This window comes from Penicillium citrinum, assembly GCF_028827155.1.
Source record: "Penicillium citrinum strain IBT 23319 chromosome Unknown utg000006l:1.0-3011923.0:1.0-3012962.0, whole genome shotgun sequence".
In the NCBI taxonomy this organism is placed as follows: Eukaryota; Fungi; Ascomycota; class Eurotiomycetes; order Eurotiales; family Aspergillaceae; genus Penicillium; species Penicillium citrinum.
Window position 1 is genome coordinate 2,909,106 of NW_026622691.1, and position 13,138 is coordinate 2,922,243.

The 13,138-nt window shown below is 45.8% G+C and overlaps 5 protein-coding genes across 5 annotated transcripts; 3 read left to right on the forward strand and 2 right to left on the reverse strand.

Annotated features, from left to right (window-relative positions):
* Positions 1-566: 566 nt before the first annotated feature.
* On the forward strand, positions 567-1,503 carry N7469_007618 (PEX11 family protein; the record flags this gene model as incomplete). The annotated part of the gene is made up of 3 exons (XM_056646536.1): positions 567-633; positions 790-1,267; positions 1,323-1,503. 3 exons carry the CDS (start codon positions 567-569, stop codon positions 1,501-1,503), a joined length of 726 nt encoding a protein of 241 aa, XP_056499977.1.
* Positions 1,504-4,616: 3,113 nt separating this feature from the next.
* Positions 4,617-6,404, reverse strand: N7469_007619 (catalase; the record flags this gene model as incomplete). The annotated part of the gene is made up of 7 exons (XM_056646537.1): positions 4,617-5,095; positions 5,152-5,236; positions 5,290-5,709; positions 5,763-5,855; positions 5,908-6,142; positions 6,193-6,322; positions 6,374-6,404. The coding sequence occupies 7 exons, from the start codon at positions 6,402-6,404 to the stop codon at positions 4,617-4,619; spliced, it is 1,473 nt and encodes a 490-aa protein (XP_056499978.1).
* Positions 6,405-7,128: 724 nt separating this feature from the next.
* N7469_007620 (GMC family oxidoreductase) lies at positions 7,129-9,016 on the forward strand (the record flags this gene model as incomplete). The annotated part of the gene is made up of 3 exons (XM_056646538.1): positions 7,129-8,665; positions 8,716-8,879; positions 8,936-9,016. The coding sequence occupies 3 exons, from the start codon at positions 7,129-7,131 to the stop codon at positions 9,014-9,016; spliced, it is 1,782 nt and encodes a 593-aa protein (XP_056499979.1).
* A 1,030-nt stretch (positions 9,017-10,046) lies between these two features.
* On the forward strand, positions 10,047-10,706 carry N7469_007621 (Superoxide dismutase; the record flags this gene model as incomplete). The annotated part of the gene is made up of 4 exons (XM_056646539.1): positions 10,047-10,224; positions 10,276-10,427; positions 10,480-10,576; positions 10,627-10,706. Coding segments are annotated over 4 exons (507 nt in total), but the record flags the coding sequence as incomplete, so codon positions are not given.
* A 1,609-nt stretch (positions 10,707-12,315) lies between these two features.
* On the reverse strand, positions 12,316-12,555 carry N7469_007622 (uncharacterized protein; the record flags this gene model as incomplete). Its single annotated transcript, XM_056646540.1, has 1 exon — positions 12,316-12,555. One exon carries the CDS (start codon positions 12,553-12,555, stop codon positions 12,316-12,318), a length of 240 nt encoding a protein of 79 aa, XP_056499981.1.
* Between the last annotated feature and the right edge of the window lie 583 nt (positions 12,556-13,138).

Sequence of the window (13,138 nt, forward strand, 5' to 3'; positions counted from 1 at the left end):
GATTGCTTATTTATCTGGTTCTCACTGAATACGTACTTTGGATTTCTGCGTGCGGCATCGGTTACACGCCATGTGTACCCTTCTGCACATATTATGGTGAAGGTGATCGGCGCTTTTTTGGCGTGGATTGAGTTCCACATGCCCTCACGGGTGTCCATTCGATATGTATCAGGGAGGGTAGATCTTCTTGAGCATATTGACTTCTCGAAGCTGGCAACGCGATGTTATGGAAGTGGTAGTCAATCTAACCGTTTTGCTGGCAACCAATCAAGAGATACTTATCGTGCGGTAGATTGACATTTGGCAGATTGGATTTATATTAGCATAAAGGGAAGAAAACGGAAATGGCGGCATTTGGCGAGGTATTCTACCTCGATCCATTGTTAATGGCGAAAAGAACATCGAATTTTAACCGGCCGCCGAGCAATCGCCGAACTCTGCGTCTTTACCATCTCACCAGTTACTGACGAGCTTATAACTTCCCATGGATTCCTCATATTCATTCGGAACCGATTAAAGATCGCCTTCAGAGAGCAGACTATCGGCAAAAAGTCCTCTAGAGCAATATGAGTCCAAATGTGTCACCCAGCCACTCTTTATTGGCACACTTCTTGCGATTTATCGCGACAACCGGTACGTGAATTTCTTTATTTATTTTGCGTACCGCGCTATGACATCGTTTATGTGTGTATCATTGTTATCTACACCATTTTTCGCCACATATAAATGTCTTGACAACAAAGTCTTGCATAGTTGAGGATCTACCAAGCTAACTGCTCTAATGTACAGCTGGTCGTGACAAGATTTTACGTACCTTGCAATACTTCTCCCGGTTTTGCTGCTGGTACCTATACCGTACAAAGAATCCGCACTCTACCATACGTCCATTTGAAGTGATAAAGAGGGAATTTAAAATGACTCGCAAAATTCTACGAGTTGGGAGTTTCGTCGAAAAGTTCAATGCTGCTTGCAGTACCCTGACAAGGAAGAGTCCCATGGACCCTGTTCTCCGTTACCTTACTGTCGTTGGTCATCTCGGCTATGGTAGTTATCTTGCTCTCGACACCATCATCCTCGTGGATATTATTGGAGTGCGAAAGATGAACGTTACCAAGAGTCTCCAGAGGCTTGCCTATCATGCTTGGATGACTGGGCTAACGTGCAATGCGGTGGCTAGTATCTACTCACTGTGGAAATTGCAACGAAGGGAAAAGACTGCGAACCGTAAAGAGGGAGATGGAGCTATCGAGGCGAGGAGAATCAACAGGTTCGTTTCTAATGGATAGCCGATATTGTCAATTCATCGAGCTAATTCTTTGAAGGGAACGCTCTAACACAAGTGGTCAACTAATCGCAACCGTATGCGATTTAATCATACCCATTTCCGAACTCAAACTCATCAACATCAACGACGGGCTTGTTGGCATGACCGGTTTCATTAGCAGCTTGATTGGTATATGGTTTCAGTGGCGAAAAACTGCAGTCTCTGAGCAACGAAGATGATGGAGCTGGAGACCAAGTGTCAGATGAATGCTCCGTGTTGTATGGCTTCCAGGGGTGCGTTTCGCCATTTCACTCTTCGATAGGCCCCGGCCCTATGAACCGAGATTCCAAATTCTGTGATCACGTCTGTAGAACCGTCGGGCGGTTGGTGACGGATAGATATGGATATACGTAACCTCACATATACATATTCATTGGCAGTTACTCATGATATCTGTGACCTAGGTCCTGCTTTGTTCACATCAGGTCTTCATATCAGTCTAGATTTGAAGATTCAGAAGACTTGGACCAATGAGAAATCTTTTGAATAAATATCCCAAGACTATCGCCTCCGCCAAAAATCATATACAGGATTAATTAAGTTAAACCTGCTTTACTTAGAGGCCATATTGCTAACAAAGGGTATTTATTGACTTATGTGCTTGTGATGTAACCTAATGCTATATTTTGCATCAATCTAACCATGCCCGACCCTGTTAAATGCTGAAAAATATTGGTATGGAAACCTACCTAAAGTAGATAAAAACCTGGCCAGCTATCTGCCTCAAACTAAACTAGTTAACTTTATGGCTTAGGCAAGCAATTCAAATTCACCGTAAGTCCTGGTCAGTGAACAAGGAATTTCCATAGCCGTACAGTACTCGAGCAGTGTGTCAGGCGTATGGAAACGTTTTCTTTGAAGTATAAATTGACCGAGAGAACTATTGCATCACCAAGAATACTCAAAATCCCACACCTTTGCATTGTAGCTTTTTAATTCATTTAAACCCTCAACTTTACTAAACGACCATGTTCGTCGAATTCCGGGAGGAAACCTGCAGCTTAATCACCAAAGTCAATGGCACCCTCCACAAATTACCAGCACCTTCACTGTAACATACAGAATTTACGTCCACGAGGCAAGGCAACTTTGTATCTTTTAAGTCAGCAACCAAAATTCCAAGGAGCTATTCTCCCTGGACCTGAATCTCCATTAGGAAAAGCCCTAGGACAACTATGAGCGCCATGAGACCCTCGACATTGTTGGGCCAAATTTGTAATTTTATAGCCAGTGTATCGGCCTGAAGAGATGGATTACTCCCTTTAAAATGATTTTTGCTCCGTAATAGTGGTTCTCGCTTCTTCTGAAAGGCTTTCAGGCGCATCTTGAAGCAAAAGAGGGTCATGGCAGGATGAGACGGTTCTTGGATGTTGTCCTGGTCTTTCATACCGATGGAAGTTGTCTCACTTATTCTGCGTCGGTTTTCTTGACGGTAGTGATATGAAAATTATGGAATGGGCAATCATTTAGTCTGTCGGTTAATTGACTATTTGTGCTTCACATAGTGAGCCCAAATTTTGTACAATGGTATCTAGTGATGACAAAGCACAACTGCCCCATACAACTGTGCCATTTGTTGAAAGTTTCCCGGAATATCTCCGCCTCTCCTTTGTCTTGTCCTCTAATTACCTAGAACGAAAGAAGTAGCTAACTCGGTAGCTAACTAAATAAATGGATGTTCTTTCACGAAGGTTTAAGCCCAGTATCAACGGGCCGAGGAGCTCAAGCATCAGAATATTGGCGCTTCCTATGAGACTACTACTGTACGTGTTAGCAGCCCATTCTAGACAGAAATCGATGATCCATATTTTTTATTTATGCTTTTATAGAAGCTCTAGTTATTCGACCTGCCTTTTGTATATTTTTCATTACAGTATGTACTTTCAGTGACTAGGTAATCTGAGTAAGAGGAGCGCCGTGTCACCAATTTCTTTGATTTCGCTCATACGCAGAATGGAAAAGACAGATCGAATAGACGAGGATATACCGATCAGACACTGAAACTGTCAACCCAAATTTCATGTTACGTGAGAGTTGGAGAGAACCTACAATGGCAGACCCAAGAAATGTGAATAAGATATTAAGTTGAGGCGCCACGCGCCTTCCACGAGGCACAAAGTAGAAACGTCGCTTTTGCATTGGATCAAAGCATCTCTAATAACCGGAAAATGGATGATAAGTTTAATCTGGGCATCTAGTAAGTTCATTTAAGCTCGCTTAGCTGTACAATGGTATGAAGGTTGAATCAACACAATGAAAATCATTAGAGATTACCTACCTAGAAGACTTTCTCTGTAAACCCTTCTCAAGCAGCGTTATGACTGTGCCTTATCATTACGGTGCGCATACCATGTAAGCAACAATCGAAGCCAGCTTCCTACATCTTTGTGGTCCTTTATTATATAGTCATCATCGTCGGCATTCGTGAGTCATTGATCCATAAAATACGAAGACGATTCTACGCGACTCTGCTAAGCACCCTGTCTGGTTCAAACACATCTACCGCATTCAGGGCCCTCTTCCGAGCTTCAGCCGAGATACTCCCATATCTAGACTCGAAGAGCATTTGTAATGAGATTGGGCTAGAGTCTATCTAGAACCTGCTTGCAAATACGTGCCGGCTCTCAAATGTATTGTGCCACTGGAACCACATGCCAGAGGCCTCACTGAAATTACAAGCAACGCTGACCAGCCTCAACGAGTTGAGACATTGCACATCATATTTGTGGAAACATGAATATATCTTGCCGCTCAAAAGTGCGCATGTATCAACTTCATATCCAATGAATGCGTTGTCCTGATCACCAGAAGGATGCTTGTCAAAGGCTTCTGGCATGGTTCTGTCCGTCTCTAGATTTCGGCGGCCGTAATGATCCATAATTAGTATTTCTTCGCTTTCTATATGGTATATGAGTGTCATATTATAGAAATACCGTTACACATTCCATCCTATTCCATGCTTTCTGACAAAGAGCTTACGATGCCAAATTGATACTATCCTTTTATTCTTGTTTCTAGAGCGTATTGCAGCCGACCAATGCAGTATTAATGCTAACCGCTAATATTCTAAACATAGTGCTCATCGTCGATGGAATATAGATCATATACCGTGGCCTACTACAGTACTGCAGGTCTTTGAGTCATCGCGCGACGGGCCGCGATGTGAGATTCTAGAAAGAGTATAGAGTTCAAAAAGCCGGGTTTGGTTGGACTGCGACTGGAACCATCTATTAGATCACAAGATAAGTCTCCCAATTTCATAACCGTACATCTGAACAGATCGTTGAAATTATCAAAGATGCGAGTTACTCTTAGTCTTAGCGCCTATCATTTGCTCAATACGGGGGTCAACCTTGCTGAACATGCCCATGACGGCTTCCTTCAGCTCTGCAGGGATGTCCTCCAAGGTCTCGGAGATATTTGCCACCCACTGTCTCTTCTCGGCCTCATCAAAGACTCTATTCCATAGCTCCCGTGGCTGGACGTAATCCTCGTCATCAACCACAATCTCATTCTGGGCGAGGATAGCATTATGTTCGATGCGCTCGGTGTGTCGCACATCTGAGACCGCCTGGCTGGGAATGCCTGGGCTCAGAGTACTACGCACATAATTTGGGTCACCGCCATAGTTTCGGGTTACAGTACCCATGCCATCACGCTCAAACGGCGCGTAAACAGGGCAAATGGCGCGGTTTGGAGGTAGCTGTGTGTAGTTTACTCCCAAGCGGTATCGCTGAGCGTCAGGGTAAGCAAACATGCGCGCCTGCAACACTAAAAGGCGGAAAGGTTAGTGCTTTGTCGATCGTGACACTTTAGTATGCACCTACTAGGATCAGGTGTCATGGCAATCCCGGGGACCATGTTGGAAGGTGAAAAGGCGGCCTGTTCGATCTCGGCAAAATAATTATCTGGCTAGGTTCTCGTCAGCATGCACTCATTGGCCTTCCGTCAAAAGGCGATCCTACATTTTTGTTCAGAGTCATCTGGCCAACCTCAATCAAGGGAAAATCCTTGTGGGGCCAGACCTTCGTGATGTCAAAAAGAGCACGGCCATACGTCTCAGCCTGCTCGGGCTCCATCACCTGCACATAAAGCTTCCAGGCTGGAAACTGTTTGCGAGTGATGGCATCCCACAGGTCCTGGGTATGGAAGTCGGCATTCACTCCAGCCATTCGGGTGGCCTGTTGTCCAGAGAAATGGGTAATGCTCCGAGTCGGCCGGAAGTGGAATTTGCAGTACCGGGGCCTACCATCCGCTGCCACCAATTTGAAGGTATGCACCCCAAACCCAGTCACTCTCCGAATTGAATCAGGAATACCGCGGGAGCCGAACAAGTGCATCAACGCGTGGACACTCTCTGGCTGATTGACATGGAAGTCCCAGAACTGAATGAAATGATTAGCTTCAACAACAAGAAGAGAGATTGAACCACACTCACCATAGTCCAATCCGGTCGGTTCGTGGCGGGGTGCCTTTTGTGACTTCTGTTGAGAGAAGGGAATCGAATCGGATCGCGCACGAAAAACACCGGCTTGCATTGGTTTAGAAAAGGGAAAGGAAGACATCAAGGAACGGAGACTCACAATGTGGTTCCCTACAAGGTCGTGATTGCCTTCCTCCGTAAAAAATTTGACAGAGAACCCTCGCACATCCCGGACTGTGTCTGCGCTGCCCTTTTCACCGCCGGTAGTGCTTAGACGAAAAAGCACCGGAGTCTTCTTGCCCACGCCATTCAGGAACTTGGCCGACGTGATGGAGGATATATCATTGGTGACTTCGAACTCCCCCCACGCACCAGCAGCTTTGGCATGAACAACTCTGCTTAGTGTTAGCTCTGGATGTGCTACAAGGGCGGACTGTCCCCTGACCTTTCAGGAATACGCTCACGGTTGAAGTGCGAGAGCGTCTCAATAAGGAGCGTATCACCCAAGGTTGTGATGCCTCCGCCGCCTAAAGTAGGCAACGTAGTGCTTACCGATGGGTTTGCAATTGGCTGGCCTTCCAAATTATTAGCGGGAGTTTATTGTGTTGGGCATTGAAGTCACATACCTTCTGCCAGCGTGAATGTAGGCTTTGCCATGGCGATATCTTGTTCTGGAGTACCAAATACACGTGCTGTGATGCTGAATCTATGGCAGCGGCGGTCTGGCCTTTATAAGAGTAAGTTCTGACGGCACATGAGAGCCATGTCGATGACAAAGAACTAGGGCCATTCTTCGGGGGTGCACTCGAGTACACTATGATGTGAGGGGTAGAACAGATGGAAGGTATACGGTGAAAAATCCGTATTAGACACTGTGATAGCCTGCGGGCAAATAGAAATCCGCCCATTGTAAAGCGAATAAAAAGCTCAGTGGCGGGCCGACATTCATGGCTAGTGTGAGCCGAGCCGATACACCACCGAGTCCGGACTCGGCATCTTACCCGCACAGTACAAGCTGAACGAAAAGTGCCAGCATTGCTTACATGACGTGCGGGGAACCACTTCCCCTCACGCGGGGTCAAATATTTCTGCTGCCATTCCATTTGATCCCTGCGCAAGGACAAAGAAGTTTACAGGAACGCGTTTTCGGGAGGTGTAAATAAATGGAGCCACCAACTGACCGTAATGGGTAGTACTACCATTCTGAGGACTGGACCTCACCATGTCCTCACTCGGAATTCGGCAGCTATGGAGATCTAATCATATAAAGCTCAGTGGCTTGGCTCACTAATGGCATGTTTGCACGTCAGGTCTGAAAGACATTGAGTCAAACTGAACTTCTATTCCTCTTTTTTCTTCTTCTCCAAGACAGATTCAAATCATGGCAACTGTTTCCAACGGCTCCGAGTACGACTTCATCGTCGTCGGTGGTGGCACTGCTGGCAATGCCGTTGCTGGTCGCCTGGCTGAAAACCCCGACGTCCGCGTTCTGGTTGTTGAAGCCGGTATCCCGAACCCGGACCAAATCGAGCAGATCACCACGCCATCGAAGGCATTTACCCTTCGTGGAAGCAAATACGACTGGGCCTACAAAACTACTATGATCAAGCGCGATGATTACGAGCGCATTGAGAAGCCCAACACCCGCGGAAAGGCCCTTGGTGGAAGTACCTGTGCCAATTACTTCACCTGGATCCCTGGTTCGAAGCCCACATTTGACGATTGGGAGAACTTCGGTGGCCGCGACTGGAACTGGGACAGCTGCGTGGACTACCTTCGAAAGTGTGCCACTTATCATGACGACGAAAAGCTGTATCCGGCCGAACTCAGCAAGATTGGAACCGGTGGTCCTGTGCAGATTTCCCATGCCGACTTGGTGCCCGAGATGCAACCGTTCCGCGATGCCCTTACTCAAGCCTGGGTCTCTAAGGGTGAATCTCTGACCGAAGATATCTTTTCCGGCGAAATGAAAGGTCTCACGCATTGTGTGGATACAATCCACCGCGGTGAACGTCAGGGCAGTTTTTTGTATTTGAAAAATAAGCCCAATGTAACGATTCTTTATGGGGTTCAGTCCAAGAAACTGATTATCGATCCGGCCAGCAGGATTTGCTCCGGAGTTACTGTGGTCAGTGAAGCTTCCAATACTGAGATCAGTATTTATGCTAGCCGGGAAGTGATTGTGTCTCAGGGTGTATTTGAGACACCTAAGCTTCTGATGTTGAGCGGTATCGGGCCTGCCATGGAACTAGCTAAGCATGAGATCAATACAATCGTGGACTCCCCTCACGTCGGCCAGCATCTTCTGGACCATCCCATTGTGCCTTTTGTGCTTCAGATCAAGGATGGATATAGTCTGGATGATCACATTCTCCGTCCCGGTCCTCTGAATGACAAAGCCCTGGAAACATATCAGCGTGACAAGACTGGTCCTGCCAGCTCCGGCTTTTTGGAGCTGGTGGGATTCCCTCGCATTGATGAACGACTGGAGAAATATCCAGCCTACCGTGAGGCTAAGACTGCGAATGGTGGACTGGATCCCTTTGGACCTGCGGGTCAGCCGCACTTCGAGCTTGATTTTGTTGGCCTGTTCAGTACTGCTTTCCAGTGGCACTACCCCGTGCCCGAGAAAGGTAGCTATATGACCGTCATTGTCGACCTGCTCCGGCCTCTGTCCGAGGGTGAAGTTACCTTGAACAGTTCCAATGCCCTGGTACAGCCGAATATCAATCTCAACTTCTTTGCCAACGATTTGGATATTTTGGCCATGCGCGAGGGTGTTCGCTGGACATACGATGTTCTGACGAACGGTGCTGGGTTCAAGGACATCGTCGTTGGGGAATATCCCTGGAAGATGCCCCTCCATTCCGACGATGACATGAACAAGGCCGTTTTGGACCGAAGCCAGACCGGATTCCGTAAGATCAGCCCGCATCAAGACTTGCAACCGTACTAACATAATTCACAGACCCCTGTGGTACGGCGCGACTCTCCAAGAGCATCCATCAAGGTGTCGTCGACTCCAAGCTCCGAGTACATGGGGTGCGCAATCTCCGCGTTATGGATGCTAGCATTATCCCGGTGATTCCAGACTGCCGTATCCAGAACTCCGTATATATGATTGGCGAGAAAGTGAGTGATCAAATCAATCTTGCTCAATCATAGCAGGAAACTAATTCATCTTCTAGGGCGCGGACATCATCAAGTCAGACCACAAGGATCTCTATGCGGCAAAGAATATTCCTTACTTTGTCTCCAGCAAGCTATGAATTGGGTCCATGGGCTCGAGATGAAAGCCATTGAATATCTTTCACAGACCAATCCGATTGTTCTATTCGCTGGCACAGCCCCATAGAGCCTCGCAGCTTCTATCGCCATCACTTTGTAGGTTTTCGGGTTTTGAATATAGATCTATGTGAGCTTTTTACTGTTTTTAATGCAATAAAGTCTTTTCGTTTCACCTAAAGCATAGATAACTATAAGAACAGACTGATACCAGATTACAGCCAATCAAACTTCTTCATTCAGTGATGAGCCATGTTGTCGTGTGCAAGATCATGAAGTAAATTACATCTAAAGGCTTCTCAGTAAGTCCACACTACTCATAGCTATATATACGCTACGTTGAAAGTCAGTTCGTTTTCGTCCTTGGGGTGGGAATGCATTGTACCACCTAGATTCCGCTGTCATACGGAAGGTATTTAATTTGAACCAAAGGGCTCGTCGTATTCGCATTATCTAGCCACTGAAGTACTGTCATGAAACAAACAAGTAACACGGGTTATCACGGGGGAATATCATGATGGACTGATTGATTGTTCACCACTGCTGCATGATCGCTCTGTAGTCAATTGCATATGATACGAAATAGGCGGGCCATCCGCCCTGACTCCGAGCTGAGTCCGAGTGATGGGTTACCATACTATTCGATGTTTGCGAAAGTCTAGACCGCCTTGGACTATATAATAGCGCCAGATGGAACGAAATTGCTGACTGTCTAGATTTAAATCAACCATATATTCAAGGTTAAGGACTGCCTTTTTCTCCCCCTTTCAAATTTGAGCTCACGTATCCACTCCCCTCCGTCCTTGCTCCTCCGACCACGAGAAACATTTCATTCTTGAAACACCTGGGGACCAGAGATGGTACGAGGAGGTAAGACTTTTTCTCTCGCGATGTCTTCAGCTTTGCTCGGTTATTGCAAATATTCAATCTGGTTTTCTTGGGCATTCCTGGAACCCACATCAGCACTAAATGAGCCAAGGAGAATTCAGGATCACCGGCTAATCTTGCACAGTTGCTTTTGTTCGGGGTGACTCGAAAATCACCGGGGTAGTAAACTTTGAGCAAATCGATGAGAAATCTCCTACCACTATTTCCTGGCATCTTACAGGAAATGATGCCAATGCCGAGCGTGGATTTCATATCCATGAGTTTGGCGACAACACCAATGGCTGTACATCTGCCGGGCCCCATTGTTTGTTACCCTTTTGTCTTCGAACTGGTTCTATCTCTAACACTAAAACAGTCAATCCCTTCGGTAGAGCCCATGGTGGACCAGGTGACTCCGAACGCCATGTCGGTGACTTAGGAAACTTCAAGACCGACGCTGCAGGCAACTCCAAGGGGACAATGAAAGATAACCTCGTCAAGTTGATTGGGCTGGAAAGTGTGCTTGGTGTAAGATATATTTTACGCTGGACAATAATATGACTCTAACAGAGCTGGTCAGCGCACCTTAGTCATTCACGCTGGTACAGATGATTTGGGTAAGGGCCATGACGCAGAATCTAAAAGCACGGGCAATGCAGGACCTCGTCCTTCCTGTGGTAAGTCGAGGCACCTACCAAAAGCCTTTCCTGTCTAATATTGCCGATAGGTGTCATAGGGCTCGCGGCAGAGCCCAGTTGTGCAGCCAGGCCGTCGTCGTTGAAATCGCTCTCGCCTTCTCATCTGTGAATGTGCAGGATACCGTGGCGACGTGAGACAGAGTGACCGTATAAAGGTTTAGCAACTAAGGGTCATCATACAAAATGTGGTTTTCCATGTTCAGGCCTGTACTGAAGATTACCTTGGTACTTATAATGACACGACCGATCATCCAAGGGCCTTCTTTCCGTTCCAAGAAAAAAATTAGGCACCGGTATTGCAATACGCCGGTGGTCCTTGCATTGTACTTAAAATGTGATTTTCTATAAATATCTGAGAGTAAGGCTCAGAGGCGCCCCAATGATGATTTACCAATAAGTACCTTGGATATCATGAAGTAGGAAGTCTAGGAGGTTGAAGAGAACAATAATACTATTAAGATTCTCTCCGCTTTTACCAACATTTGATTCTGCCCATCTACTTGATATGAATCTACTATGAATCTATGCCGTAATGCCAAGGTGCCGTAAATATTTGCCTTTCCGCCATGATTGCTGATAGGCTATGCCTGGGTTATATGCTGAGAAGCCTCATCTCGAACGAATCTTGCTATATATATAGACTCGTACAATCCCCCAATGAAAATATTGAATATTTCTTTGAAGTATAACCGAGTAAGTAAATGATATAGAACAGACAAGACCCTGCCGACCAGCAGATAACCGGCGAAAAGAGATGCGTCATGCACCGAATTTCGAGCGAAAGTACTGCGAGAAGTATGTTTCGCCTTGTTGGGGGATGTGGCTGAGATTTCTTCCCCTCATGAGGGGAAGCTGTAATGCCTGCACCTTCCGCGGCTTTTCAGTCATTATTGCCAGCGTAAGAAGTATCAGCCTCGAACCAAGTGGCACGCATGACTCATAAAGGACTCTGAATTGAATTCTAGCTATTCTCTGCACCATCCTTTTGAAAAAAAAAAAGTAATGAAGGTGGGACTTTCGTCCGGAGGGCGAGTAGAAAGTATTGAAGTTTGATCCGATCAATCAATACGCCCTGACGTTCCTCCTTCTTCCATGAAAGAAAGACCTATATTTATAGACACCTACCGGGATTTTAACTAAGCAGAGTAATCACCAGAGCCTTGGAATATGATCCGAGATCAATTGACTCTTGCGTTGTTTCTAGCAAATTATAATACAGATTCAAGGCATTGATAAGATGAAGTTATGTTCATAAATCAGACTTTACAACGTTTGCCATCAAAATCGAGCTGTGACAGCCTGTGGTGCCGCATCCTTGTATTTTTCATTACGGAACAATTCAAGCATTAAAAACGGCTACTTTACCAGCAGGATCCACTACGATTCTGATGGCTGAGATGGTAGGAACTAAAAAATAACTACATAGGGGCTCCAATGAAACACGGTTTAGTGTAGGATATGCATTGGTAGACTAGTGATAGTTGCCTGTTCTGCTTGGTCGCCGAGCGCTAATTAATTATGTATGGACATAAGAGCGTGGAGATACATATTAAGTTACAGTACGGCTTAGCCTTGTCCTAGGGTTTAAAATTCTGATATCCATTAACTGCTATGGCACCATATCAACTATTCTTAATGGGCTAAGTGATATCCCATTCAGGACATAGGTTTCTAGATATTCGTGGATCATCGTTAATTCAGAGAACAAAACCAATTCTTTAGCTGTGGACACTGACCATTGTCGTAATATATACCTTCGAGTCATCCTGGCCGGCATATCTGCCAGGAGGAAAGTTGTACTCGTCGTCCAAATGTTCCTTAGCTGCCATAAGAGGTCCCCATTTTTGTTTAATAGCTTTGAGACGTTGCTTTAAATCTGAGAGTATTGTGGTAGGATGTGTGTATTCTGTAGAGGACAGAACAAGGCCATTGACATGAACAGGTGTTGTTTTATTCATTTTTGCGGAAACCCTGGTTGGGAATGAGATGAAGGTTTCCTACTAAATTTGAACGACAGGGATATCATTTTATAGTTTTGAGAATTGCCAAGTTGTGCCCACACGGTACAGCCGCTCCAACCGCTGTTGGCCTAAGGATTAGCCGAAATATCTGCGTCTTTTCAATTCTCAAAACACAACATACCTAACACTCCCCACAAATCAGTTGTGCACTGTCGTAGTTAGTGTGGATGAAAATGAATTCGGAAAGTCCACTATTCGGCGGTATGACATGGTTTAGAGATGGGGAGTGGTGAGTGGAATACTAGTATTACCAAATCAGGAAAGCTGGCTGATGGACGATGCAGGAACGGCAGTTGCCGAGATATCGCCGAGACTTTACCTCGAAATTGTCCTATACCCTGCACAAACGCATGTTAGTGTGATTTCTGGCTGTGGCTCAATGGTATCGCTTATAAAGAGGTGCGGGGGTCACTTTCCTCTCATGAGGAGACCTTTTTTGAGTAGCATTTTTTTATAATACGGAATTTCTTGCAATTAAAAGAGAAAAAGACCTATCTGGGCCTTTTGAATGGTACGTAGG